Source organism: Pelobates fuscus, chromosome 13 (assembly GCF_036172605.1).
Source record: "Pelobates fuscus isolate aPelFus1 chromosome 13, aPelFus1.pri, whole genome shotgun sequence".
Lineage (NCBI taxonomy): Eukaryota > Metazoa > Chordata > Amphibia > Anura > Pelobatidae > Pelobates > Pelobates fuscus.
The window spans coordinates 102,937,738-102,951,974 of NC_086329.1; the positions used below are offsets into that span (position 1 = coordinate 102,937,738).

Genomic DNA, 14,237 nt, shown 5'->3' on the forward strand with positions numbered 1-14,237 from the left:
CCTTCATTTAAAGAATTTTCTTATCTGTCAAATTCACACCCAACTATTTGAAATAACCAATGGAATTGTATGGGTGTGCACTATCATAATAAGTGTTGACCTCATCCTAATGGTCAATTTATCGAATTTGATGGTGTAATTGTCCAATGATTATTTTCGCCATGAAACCCAAAAACGACTTTCTCTTAAGGAGTTAATTGATTGTGATGACGAAAAATTACATCACAGGGCAGTCCATTTTTATTGCTACTTCATCATGTAGATAATGTCATATCAAAGCTGGTTTTGGTTAGTTTTAACAGACAGAGAGGCACCAAACCTTGCAATAATTTGAAATGGCTGACATGGATGCCCTCCAAATCAACTTAAGTTTTACAAGAGGACCTTGTAGAATTATCTTATGGTTTAATTAATGCTCATAAGAGAATTATATCTTAAAGGACAATCACACATTGGCTAATCTGTGCCTTGATTCTAGTGCCTTGATTAAAAAAATCTTGAATATAAAAAAAATATTAAAGAGGAGTAATATCTCATGTATATAATTAAGTTTCTAATGATATATTTTAAGTATGGGCCCTTTCTAACACATTAGTTTCTAGTGATGCCCTTTAATATGACCTTATCTCACATTAGATTCTTAGTCAGGCAGTGTGTTTGTAGCGGAGTACAAACCCAGAGTGGTACCTCCATCGTAGTCTCTCCAAGATCCCATGGTGAAGTAGTGAATATAACTCCCCTATACCAAAACATCAGTCAAGACTTAATGAAGGATACACCAACTAGTTTTAATAGACAAAAGCACACACATTTATACCCAAACCCCTAGCATAGGGTTTCTATTTAGAAACTCTCAAGCCCGATCAGGTGTCTATGTGTCTGAGAGATAATTGAGTTGATCCCCGGTAAACGAATTATCTCCTGGATAATGAGAGCGCAATACAGAAATACCCCCAAAACATACATAAAACATCAAGGTATTCCCACATGTCAACATCCTTCAAAAAGTCTGCTACGGGGGGGGCGGCCTAGAGAGGACCCTGGGCGGGAGAGGCGGACGATCTCCCGTCCTCTGTCTCTTACCCCAGCAGGACCACACAAAGTCCTGTTTCCCCCCTCAGGGCCGCGGGGGACCTCCCGGCCCACACTCCACTGCCCATGGAGTGGTGGGGCCCGAACAAACCACAAAGCGACGCTCTGAACAGCAACTTGACACACAAGATGGCGGACGTACTCACCTGCCACAGCCAAACAAAGCAAGCACCCATACACTGCAGACCGGTGGCCCAGGGACCCTGGAGTCAAGGCTTGATGCCATCCTGGCGGCCTTTTGGGCGAAGCTGGTGGCAACAGCAACAAATCCCAAACGAGAACCGCAAACGACAGCACAGAGGCAGAGGACACAAAATGACCGCAGACCACACAACGACACACGGCGGCGCCCAAAACTCACCTCCGGGGAAAGGGAAACACCTCTGGGGAAAGGGAAACATCAACAGACCCGCTCCCCGACAGCGGAGTAAATTACCCGCAAAGTGACGCAAGACCGCGACCCGACCCTGTTCTCCCTCGGTGAGGACAGACTTGGGCGGTGCTGGGTCCCCGGTCGGCGGCACGAAGAAACGGGCCTCAACACAGGCCTGGGACCAGGGGGCCTCCTCACCTCACCTCTGCCCGGCAGACAAACATGGAGCCCTCAGAGGCTCGATCCACCAGGCGCACTCCATAGCTGACCTGGACAGAGACTACAAAACGTGGCCCACCGAAGGCATCGGCTGATTATCTGGCCCTCTGAGACAGGCGCTACCCTACGGTTTCCGAATCTGCTACCATTGCCAACCACCCATACTGCTCACACGTAGGCTCACCGGACCCACTAGCCAGAGACTCAGGCTATTATTGGGACTGTCACTCACCAGGAAGATCAGGTACCAGGGCAGGGGACAGGATGACTGTGGCGAAACCGACCTCGCCACGTGTCCTTGGAGGGGGCTGATTGCCCGCCTCTTGCCTTTGGACTATGGACCAGACTTTATGGGAATGTGATACCCCAGATAGCCATACCATGGAGCCTATTCATATAATGAAAGACTATGGGAAAGACTTTAGCTCCATGGCAATTGTACTGTGTGAGTAGGATCTGCGCGCTATTCGGTAGTTTTGTGCGTGCAGATCCCAGCTATCTGGGGATAGGTGAAATGTCTGTGTGTTATGTGTAAATGTGACTTTATGTATTTTAAAGTGTTTTGTGTCGTTTTGCAACCATGTGGTTAATGGAGTCTGCCTTTAGTCCTGGGTAGTTGGATTGCTTCTCCAGTTGACTACAGGGCAGAAGGGAGGAAACCGGGGTGCATTGTGGGGATGTTTTTCTGCCAGCCAGAAAGGAACAAAAGATACTTTTAGTAACTTTTGAACCCCTGGTCGGATTCATGCCATTTTTTAATATGTTGTTCCCCTGAATGGATTGATTGTGGATATGTATTTTTGTGTGAATGTGATGTATGGTTTTAAAGTTGTGAGAGTTGTGTAAAAGTATATTTTACACTGTATGCATAATGGGATTATGTGTCACACTAAGGGGAGGGGATGTGTGGGAGGTAACATCTATGTCATTGGTTCTTTTATGCCTCCCCCTGGGTGTGGACTGTATGTGTGAGTTGGAAATAAAAGCCAGGCTGGATGAGCCAGTCCAGAGTTCCTGTTTTACCCTCAAAGTGATGTGTCGTCTCATTATTGGGGGAAGGATTTAATGTATGCTGTTCCAGTTGACTGCTAGGAGTACAAGCCTATTCATATGGTTCCTATTCAATGGTCTACAGCATTCATATGCTTGTGAAGATTCATATGCTGCATCGGATTCGGTGATTGTGGTGTCTGCCAGAGTGCTTGGAGTCCTCAGGTGCGCTAGGAGCATCCATTAACGGAGGTACCAAGTCGGGGTGCCAGGCGATCCGTTACAATGACACTACTATAACGCGCTACCTGGACATATCAGTCGCTACCATGCTTTTATACCCAACCCTTGCCTGGACTCCATGAACTACACTGTTCACCCAGTTACCTACCCTTGTAGTCTCGATGGCACACCACCCGATCTGCACCGTGGAGCATCTTGATACTCTGATGTTATTTTTGATGTCTGTCATTGTGCTAACCTAGCCTGACTCCTGTATCGCACAGAGTAACCTAATACAAAATGCCTAGTGACGCCCTTAATTGTCTCCAAGCTGCCCAGTGCATATATCTAGTATGTGTTCCCCATACGACTATATTAGACTAAGCACTGATTATCCTTTCTGGTTATAGTTCCTAAAAAATGTGCTATCACCATACCAGAGTAATGCTATAACTCGTTAGTTATAGCCGTTGTTAATCTATGCTTAATGGCAAAGTTTTTTGTTTGTTTTTTCTCGTCATTTCATTGACATGCCTACCATAAATGCCGATTCACTCAACCTATTATAACTGACCAAAAGTTACATACACATCCTGTTTACAAAAAAAATGTGCAACTGACTCGTGTCATGATAATGTTGTAATATATAATATGCTGTAATATGCCTGTACCTGCTATTGTGGCACAGAAGGCTTGTCTGTATACCCTATTGCACGAAAATAAAGAATTTTAAAAAAAAGTCTGCTACTAGCACGCATTCTGTCAAAATATCGCTTGGATCCATGGGATTTTGTCCAAACGCCATTGACTAAAAGTTTCAGCTAACCGTTGTTGAAAGGTTGACCGAAAAGAGTTCCATGCAGTTGGAGTCATCTCTTGGTAAATTCACAGGGTTTATATCCTGGCGAGAAAGAGGAGCTCCCTGGTGGATAGAGGAAACTATTGGTTGGCTAAAGTGGTAGGTGATTCCCTCCAAAAAACGCCATCCTGGGTAGTTGGGAAGGTGGTTAAAACCACGGTACAAAATGCCAAGGGGTTGAGTGTGGCCGAGCCGGAATTCCAGAGCGAACATAGGTTACTCCTGCTTGATAGCTTCTGTACCCTTCAGCTCCGGGATAATGTCTCCTGGGTATTGAACGAGGTGTAGTGGATGATAAAGTACATAGGGAAGTGGGAATGCATAGGGGGTCGCTTAATAGAGTATTGTACCAATCAAAGGTTACCTCTTTTTACAGAGGAATGTGTATAACAAAAGTGCTCAAGAAAATTAAAAGTGATTTACAGGCAGCTCTATACACTTGTGTGGAAACGGCTACTCCAGTTGGTGAGAGGGTATCAGCCGTTGGAGACGTCCTTTTTCCCGGCAAGCTGTTGTTCAGTAATGGAGTTGCTTATTCCCATTCACTGGATCCAAGTAGAGAGCAAGGCAGAGCTCTTAAAAGAGCTAGGTGATTAAGCTGCAGATTTCCTTCCAAGAACGAGACAAGGCTACGTTTTGAAGGGTCAAGAAGAACTGCATTTTAAAGGCAGGTACTCTCCTTTTATGCTATGCTTCCCATGCAAGGGAGCCACCCACATAATTATTACAGTAACCAATACAACACAAAGTACAACCCACACATCTCCTCCCCTTAGATAAGCGTTTAACATAATTAACAAGCACACATTTTCCCCCAAGTTTTGGATGTACCCCAAATATATGTGGTACATTCATAAATCTGGTATCCCCTGATAGCCCTAATCTGGGGAGCACCATATTTTAAAATCACCCAGATCGGTTCAGGGGTTGGGGAGTTATGGAACTTTAAAGTTTTGACCGACCGCATAGGCACAATAGCCGAAAACAGTTCCATAAGTTTTGGCCTTGCGGTCGGTCTCCGTTCGTGGATTAAAAGTCCCGAAATGCTTGCCATCCGTGAATATCCTGGGGTTCGTTAGAATCCCCATGTTTAACTTAGTCTGTCTACCGAACAGCGGGACGTTCTGTAGTTTCGGCACGAATTTATGGAAGTCTGGAGGTCTCTGCGGTGTTTGCCTGGTCGAGTGTCCGATTTTAGTTCCAGACACTCGACAGCAGTTTAAGATGGCCACTGCCATGTGTAAAACTCCCGAAATGGCGGCCACCCAGGGACTTAAACAAAGCGTTCGTGGGTTTTCAATATGACTGTATTAGCCGAACAGGGAGGTAAATTGAAGCACAATTAGGTATCAGGGTGGTCCGGTGTTCGGTAGTTTTCCTTTGTATGGTGCATGCAGTGTCCATATAGTTTCGGTGAAAACAATTAAACGAATGCTTTAATCTACCGAAAGTCTTTAGAGAAATTCCACACGAAAGCAGGTAAAACATACAATTTTCAGACAGCTTGATGTCCTTTGCTGGATAAAAGGTGTATATATATATATATATATATATATATATATATATATATATATATATATAATCCGTAGTTTCTGTTACCTTATATGTCCCCGGCTGGTTCTTAAAGGGCCAGTAATGCCATATATGAACAGTCTTTGTATTTATGTGCAGGGTAAAGTGGGAAAGGGCAAGAAAATGGTGGATGTTCCCAGGCACATTGTAGGGATTTGTTACAATTATAGTCAATAGGTAAGCTCTTTTACAGTGTTTATGTTAGCTTACATTTCAAGGTTTTTACGATCTGGACTGTGAATAAGATAGAGACAAGCATTATCTCTTTTCACCAATTAAATAGTGTTTAAGAAAAAGAAAAGAAAAAATATAAGTCTGTGACTTTTATATTCTGCTAGCAGCAAAATGGAGTAACGGTTGCTATACAGTGACATACAAAATAGCATTGGTTTTACCCACAAAATGTCTGACACACTGCTTAGTGATGCAAGCGCTACAATGACATCAGATTCATATTCCATTTTTCTTTTAATACAGACTCGGTTTGGATGTTTGGCAGATCATGTGAGAATATAAAGTCTTCATGTAACATTTCTGGGAGCCTTCTTCAAGGGTCGGTTCAGCTGGCTACCTCTTGCTGTGACAGTGACAACTGTGACCCCATTCCACTCAATTGTATGTAATTTAATTATGGATTTAATTGTACAGCCTTATACATTGTAATGGGATTAATATTTTATTATTTTACATAGTAATATAAATCTGATTCGTCCAAGTGGGTCATCCAAATTCTAAAACTTTGAATCGCAATATGGTTGTAAAACAAAAAAACTAAAAAACTTGCACAATAGGCAAGCATGTTTGTTCGATTTGTGATTCAGAGTTCAATCAATGCCCCCCCCCCCCCCAAAAAAAAAGATAATTGATGGGAAAAAAGATGATTGATGGGAAAAGATGATTGATGGGGAAAAAGATGATTGATGGGGAAAAAGATGATTGATGGGAAAAGGTGATTGATGGGGAAACCAGATGATTGATGGGGAAAACAGATGATTGATGGGGAAAACAGATGATTGATGGGGAAAACAGAAGATTGATGGGGAAAACAGATGATTGGGAAAGATGATTAATCTGAAGAAAAAAATCTGAAGAATTGATTTAATTCATAGATCAAGTGAATAGTGACCAATTCAGGGAAAAAAAGGAGGAGCAAAAACACCAACTGTATTTATATATTATATATTTAATAAATACATTTTACTACTACTTCATTCTTTTCCCTCTGTTTGTTACTTTTATTCATTAGATATGTGAATCAAATGGCAGGAAAATATTAACTTGTTATTATATTAATAAATCTATTATGATATAATTATATTATGTTTATATTTTGAAGAACACTGATTGTCCCATTCCCACTTCTTTTTGGTTTAATTTAATCATTTCCATTAATATTTTGCATGGTTGATATTAAGCCGAGCCACCATAGAATGACTATCGGACTATGTCTAAACAAAAAAATGAATACACCCCAATCAGGGGACTCAATACTGGTGTTTAGGAAAGGAAAAAAAAAAAGATTAAAAATTACAGCTGTTTTATAACTAACTTAGAAATCGATCTAATGGGGCAGTGCTACAAATGTCCACAGCTATAAGTGCCAATAGTATCTAGTAGGAAAATACTCTATTGGTAAGACAGGAAAAATAAAGATACCGATTGGACTCAAGCTGGGAAACAAATGTAACATTGTTCCCAATCCTTGTTTAATGGCATCAAACTGCCGCCAAGCTCTATTGGGGCTATAATGAACCCCAATGATGGCTGTTAGGTGCAAATAAACAGGATAAGTACAGGGAAAGTTCACTAAATAGTGCTCTGGTTACTAAATATAACATTGGAAGCAAATAGCAGGAAAAGAGTAAGGCAACAAGGCTATAGCCTAGACCAGTGATGGCAAACCTTTTTGAACTCGAGTGCCCAAACCGCAATACATGCCATCTTTTTTTTCCACAAAGTGCCAACACGACAATTAAACCTGAATACTGAGGTTTAAGTTTAGATAAAACAACTCGTACAGTTGTCCGAACTAATTAACAACTTTTGTTTTAAAAAAAGAACACAACAACAGAGAGTTCAATTATACAAAGTTTAAATAATGATATAAATAGATAAAATTAAGCTTATATCTATTAGTATCTCCAACAAATGCAATATATGCACAAACAGACTGCTGAATACATACACACAGTCTGCTGAATGCATACACTGCTGAATACACACACAGGCAGACTGCTGAATACACACACACACACACACACACACAGACTGCTGAATACATATACACAGTCTGCTGAATACACATACAGACAGACTGCTGAAAACACACACACAGTGCAGAGCACACACACAGACTGCTGCATATATACTCACAGACTGCTGCATATATACTCACAGACTGCTGCATATATACTCACAGACTGCTGCATATATACTCACAGACTGCTGAATACATACACACACACACAGTCCTCTGAATACACACACACAGTCCTCTGAATACACACACACAGTCCTCTGAATACACACACACAGTCCACTGAATACACACACACAGTCCACTGAATACACACAGACTGCTGAATACATACACACAGACTGCTGAATACATACACACAGACTGCTGAATACATACACACAGACTGCTGAATACACACTCACACACACACAGACTGCTGAATACACACACACAGACTGCTGAATACACACACATACAACCTGCTGAATACATACATACACACAGACTGCTGAATACACACACACACACACACACACAGAGACTGATGAATACACACACATACAGACTGCTGAATACACACATACATACTGCATTGAGGGGCGCTGTGTGTGTGAGAGGGGTGCTGTGTGTGGGGGGGTAAGGGTGCTGTGCTGTGTGGGAATAGGGGTGCTGTGCTGTGGGAGGGGTGCTGTGGGGGGTAGGTGTGCTGGGTGTGTGGGGGTAGGGGTGCTGTGTGTTGAGGTAGGGGTGCTGTGTGTGGGGGTAGGGGTGCTGTGTGCGTGTGTTGGGGGTAGGGGTGCTGTGTGCGTGTGTTGGGGGTAGGGGTGCTGTGTGCGTGTGTTGGGGGTAGGGGTGCTGTGTGTGTGTGTGTTGGGGGTAGGGGTGCTGTGTGTGGGGGGGGGGGTAGGGGTGCTGTGTGTGGGGGGATAGGGGTGCTATGTGAGGGGGGTAGATGTGCTGTGTGTGTGTGTTGGGGTAGGGGTGCTGTGTGTTCTGGGGGGTAGGGGTGCTGTGTGTTGGGGTAGGGGTGCTGTGTGTTCTGCGGGTAGGGGTGCTGTGTGTGTGGAGGGGCAGGGGCACTGTGTGTGTGGGGGGGTAGAGGTGCTGTGTGTGGGGAGGGGGTGTAGGGTTGGTGAAGATACATTTAATAAAGAAAAAAAAAGGTATATTAGATCTGTATCCCCCCCCCCCCTTCTTACCTTTGGTGAAGGAGGGGCACAGCCATCCCTGGTGGTCCGGTGGTGGTAAGTACTGTAGGGAGCAACTCTCCTGTCCTCCCGTGCAATGCTGTGTGGAGCATTGCCATTGTAACTGATATCTCCTGCAACCTACTAAACTAATTCTGCTCTGGAAAGCCTCTCTCTGCCATGGACTAACTATTGCCTTTCTCTTATACTAATACCAATTTCTGCTGCTGCTTGTTCCATTTATCAAATTCCGATTATTTAAAGATACAGTACCTGTACTAATTTAAATCATTATCTCCACTCCTATTCATTAAATAAAACCATCAGTTATCTGCAGTTGTGTTCCATATAGTTACCAAGTAAAGCATTACAGAATAATTCAGCCTTTTGTAATGGATCCAGCAGATATCAATTCCAAATTTACTGTATTGAACCAAAGAGTAGATACACTTGCCCAAGGCATGCAAGATCTACAGATTGCAAACAAACGGATCCTTACTTATGTAAGAGACTTACAAACACATACTCCTCATACTGTTACGCACTCGGCTAGCGACCCTGCTGTCTGTAATCCCGAAAAGTTTTCTGGAGATCGGTCCAAATACAGGGAGTTTCTTAATTCCTGCAAATTATTGATTGCTTTAAAACCTAGATCTTATCCCACTGAAAGATCCAAGGTTTGTTCAGTTGTTTCTTTTCTAAGAGGTGAACCTATGGCCTGGGCTCACTCCTTCCTGGAGAACGATGACCCCATCTTAGACTCCTCGGATGAATTTTTTGAAGCCATGTCTCTTCTTTATGAAGATCCCAATAAACAAGCTACAGCGGATTTAACCATTAGAACCTTACATCAAAGAAACAGATCCGTTGAAGATTACATTGCTGAATTTAAAAGATGGGCAACAGAAACTCAATGGAATGACATAACCCTACGCAGCCAGTTCCGTATCGGGTTATCTGAAGCAGTAAAAGATGAACTCTCAAGAACTGAACTGCCTACTACACTGAATACTCTGATTCAACTTTCAATCAGCATTGACAGATGGCTTAGAGAAAGAAAAGCTGAGAAAGCTCTCTCGAGTTCATTATGGAAAAAAACATTCATTCCGTCAAAGATGCCTGAAAAACCAACAATACAAACAGAACCTATGGACATAGGGGTAATAAGAAGTCCTCTTACTCCAGAAGAGAGAACCAGAAGAAGACAATTAAACCTCTGCATGTATTGTGCTTCACAAGATCATGTGATCCCAGAATGTCCCTTATTGAAACGTCCAAGAGGCGGTAAGCATGCTTCTATCACTTCTATACTGAGTGTACTTCCTCCAAAATCAACCACTGATTTCTCCTCTATTTCTCTCATATTGCAGTGGGACAAAGAAAGAATTACGACTGAGGCCAGGGCCGGATTAAGAGCCCAGTGGGCCTGGTGCTGATAATTATGATGGGCCTAATTACAAAATCTTATTGACCAAAAACACTAAAACAGTCCTACCTCCTAAGCATCATGTATCTGATGGAGATGGTGCTGGAGGGAAACTCATAGAATGCAACTATGAGTAAACACAAACCCTTTGCTAATCTCACGCGTTCATCTATCAAGTAAACCCATACCCTCTAACAGCAGTGTCCAGCAAAGCAGAAAGTCTATAGATGTGGTAAAAGGGTGGGCCACTGACACAAATCACATAACCAGAACGTCCGAAAGGGCAAACATACACAAAAAGGGCGCATGTCCCCATGTCTCCCAGTCCCTTAGTGTCTGTGTCCCCATGTCTCCCAGTGTCCCCATGTCACTAGGGGACATTGAGAGACATTGGGACACTGGGAGACATGGGGACACAGATAATAGGGAACACTGGGAGACCTGGGGACACTGAGACTCTTGGGGACACTGGGAGACATGGGGACACAGGGTGACAGACACGAGGGGACACTGGGAGACATGGGGCACTGAGACACTGTGATATATGTAGGGGGCACTGGAGACTTGATAAAGACCTGGGTACAGGTCAAAATGTTGCAGTGTCCAATAAACCTGCCTAAAGCTATCACAGTGAGTGCCTGAGATTTTTTTATTTTATACTAGGGGACACTACTAGGGGACACTACTAGGAGACACTACTAGGAGACACTACGGGCACTGAGAGACATGGGGCACTGAGAAACTCTAATACACAGGGGCCACTGATACCTAGGGGACATTGGAGACTTGATAAAGACCTGGGTACAGGTCGAAACATTGCGGTGTCCAATAAACCTGCCTAAATCTATTACAGTGAGTGCCTGAGATTTTTTTTCTTTTATACTAGGGGACACTGAGACACTAGGAGACATGGGGACATTGGGAGACTAGGGGACTTTGGGAGACTAGGAAACACTAGGGACACTGGCACACTACAGACACTGAGAGACACCAGGGACACATGGGGATACTGAGATACTAGGGACACTGGCTGGGAGATGTGGGGACACTGGGAGTGCCCCATGTCTCCTAGGTCTCAAAGTCGCCCAGTGTCCCCATGTCTCCCTGTGTCCCCCAGTGTTTCCATGTCTCTCATTGTCCCCTAGTGCCTCAGTGTCCCCATGTCACCCAGTGTCCCCTAATGTTTGTATCCCCATGTCTTCCAGTGTCCCTTAGAGTCTGTGTCCCCATTTCTCCCAATGTCACTAGGACACTAGGGGACACTTAGAGACATGGGGACACATGGGAACACTGGGAGACATGGGGCCACTGAGACACTAGGGACAGTGGCTGGGAGACATGGGGACACAGACTAGTGGCCACTGCGAGACATGGGGCCACTCTGTCCCTAGTGTCTCAGGGTCCCCATGTTCCCCAGTGTCCCAATGTCTCAGCATCCCCATGTCTCGGAGCTGCTGTCTGGACTCTCTGTGCAGAGCTGCTCCCCCGCGGATCAGAGAATAGAGAGAGGCAGGGAGGGAGATGCCGTAACTTCTTATCACTGCCTCTTTCCACACAAACAGCGACCCCTACTGGCCGGCGCCAGACGTGGACCCCTCGCTCGCGCTGCATTCGTGGCTCTCCACAATGTTCCCCAGTGTCCCAATGTCTCAGCATCCCCATGTCTCGGAGCTGCTGTCTGGACTCTCAGTACAGCGCTGGTACTGCAGAATAATCTCTGTTTATACTGAGACAGACATTTGTATTGCCGGTATTACTGCAATACCGGCACCGGCTAGGCAGCCTCAAATACCTGAGAAATACTTCTGAGAAATACCTGGCAACCCTAAGAAATACATGAGAAATACCTGGCAACCCTAAGCATAGTGTGTAAAAAAAAAATGTAAAAAAAAAAATTTTTTTTTTTTTTTTTTTAAATCAATGGGCCTATTCCATGGGCCTGGGCCTGGAGCTGCAGCTCCATCAGCCCCTATGTTAATCCGGCCCTGACTGAGGCCATTATTGATTCTGGTGCAAATGGGGTGTTCCTCGATTCATCCTTTGTAACAAAAAATAAAATTCCTTGTGTTCGTAAAAGCACTTCTGTCTCTGTCAGAGTTATCGATGGCTCCTTAATATCCTCGAGCCCCATTCGAAATGAAACTATTCCTTTAAGAATAACCACTAATAATATTCATTCCGAATTTCTTGGATTTGATGTTATCGCATCTCCTCTTTATCCGGTTATACTAGGAATCAACTGGTTAAGGACTCACAATCCACAAATTACATGTTCTCCCTTCTCTCTCACCTTTTGCTCTGCTTATTGTAAAGGAACATGTTTACAACATATCCCCATTTTCCAGGTTACTGAAGAACCGATTATACCTACCTATTATTCCGAGTTTGCAGATGTATTTAGTAAAAAGGAAGCTGAGACTCTTCCACCTCATCGACCCTATGATTGTCCAATAGACCTCATACCTGGTGCCCCTATCCCTTTTGGGCACATTTATCCTCTCTCCGAATCACAGTTAAAAAACCTCAAGGAATACCTGGATGAAAACCTCCGTAAGGGGTTCATTAGACCTTCCAGCTCACCGGCTGCTTCCAGCATGTTTTTCGTAAGAAATAAAGACCAGACTATACGTCCCATCATAGATTACAGATCTTTAAACAAAATAAGAGTTAAAAATCGTTATCCTCTTCCCCTGATAAATGAGTTGATCGAAAGGTTAAGAACAGCTACCATCTACACTAAGCTTGATCTCCGTGGGGCATATAACCTTATTAGAATTAAAGCTAATGATGAATGGAAAACTTCCTTTCGGACCCGATATGGCCTTTATGAGTATCTTGTTATGCCTTTCGGGCTCTGTAACGCCCCCGCAACCTTTCAGCATTTCATAAACGACATCTTCAGGGATCTTCTAGATGTATGTGTTATCATTTATCTAGATGACATACTTATATACTCTAACAGTCTCGAGGAACACAGGAAACACGTAAGATGGGTGTTATCCAGACTAAGAACTCACAAGTTATACGCCAAACCAGAAAAATGTATTTTCGATGTTAATGAAATTACCTTTTTAGGGTGCGTTATTTCACCTCATACGATAAGAATGGATAATTCCAAAATAGATTGTATTCTCAACTGGCCTGCTCCTACTAATGTAAAGGACTTACAACGTTTCCTTGGGTTTGCCAACTTCTATAGAAAATTCATTAAAAATTACTCCGACGTAGCTCATTCACTTAATCTTCTTAACAGCAATAAACATCCCTTTACTTGGAATGAAAAGGCTCAAGCAGCCTTCGATGAATTAAAGAGAAGATTTACAACTACTCCTATTCTTCAACTGCCGAACCCTGCATTTCTCTATGTCCTGGAAACAGATGCTTCAGAGACAGCTATCGGAGCTGTCCTTTCCCAACACAAAACACCTCAAGATCCTCTCCATCCAGTTGCCTTCTTCTCACGATCCATGTCTCCTGCTGAAAAAAACTACCCTATCGGAGAAAAATAATTACTGATTATAAAAGCAGCCTTCGAAACCTGGCGGCATCTTCTTGAAGGGACACAAACTCCTATCATAGTATATACTGACCACAAAAACCTTAAATATCTGCACTCCAACAAAACTCTCTCAGCCAGACAAGTAAGATGGAATCTTTTTTTTTTCTCGGTTTAATTTTCAAATTATTTATAGACCCGGATCCAGAAACAAAAAGGCGGATGCCCTGTCCAGAATCCACCAAGGTCCTCCTGTACTTGGAACTCCTCCTTATAAAGTTATTGGAATCATATCATCACTAATAGATGACATAAAAAATCTCTTGAACTTCCCAAGTCAAACAAACTAACAAAGAAAAACGGTATCTACTACTTCAATAACAGAATCTACATTCCTCCCATATTTAGGAATAAAATACTCAAATTAATTCAAGATTCTCCTTTGGCTGGTCATCCTGGTATAAAGAAGACCCTAGAGTTATCTACGAGATATTATTGGTGGCCTCGCCAGGACAAAACCATCGAATCCTATGTCAAAACTTGTTCAACCTGCCAGAGATCC

At 43.2% G+C, this 14,237-nt stretch overlaps 1 protein-coding gene across 1 annotated transcript in view; it reads left to right on the top strand.

The window, feature by feature from the left end:
- Window positions 1-14,237, top strand: part of LOC134582866 (phospholipase A2 inhibitor and Ly6/PLAUR domain-containing protein-like) — a 55,623-nt gene that overhangs the window by 35,064 nt on the left and 6,322 nt on the right. Inside the window, exon 5 of the mRNA XM_063439539.1 lies at window positions 5,805-5,942. Coding sequence (XP_063295609.1) covers window positions 5,805-5,942 — 138 coding nt within the window. The remainder of the gene's footprint in view (window positions 1-5,804; window positions 5,943-14,237) is intronic.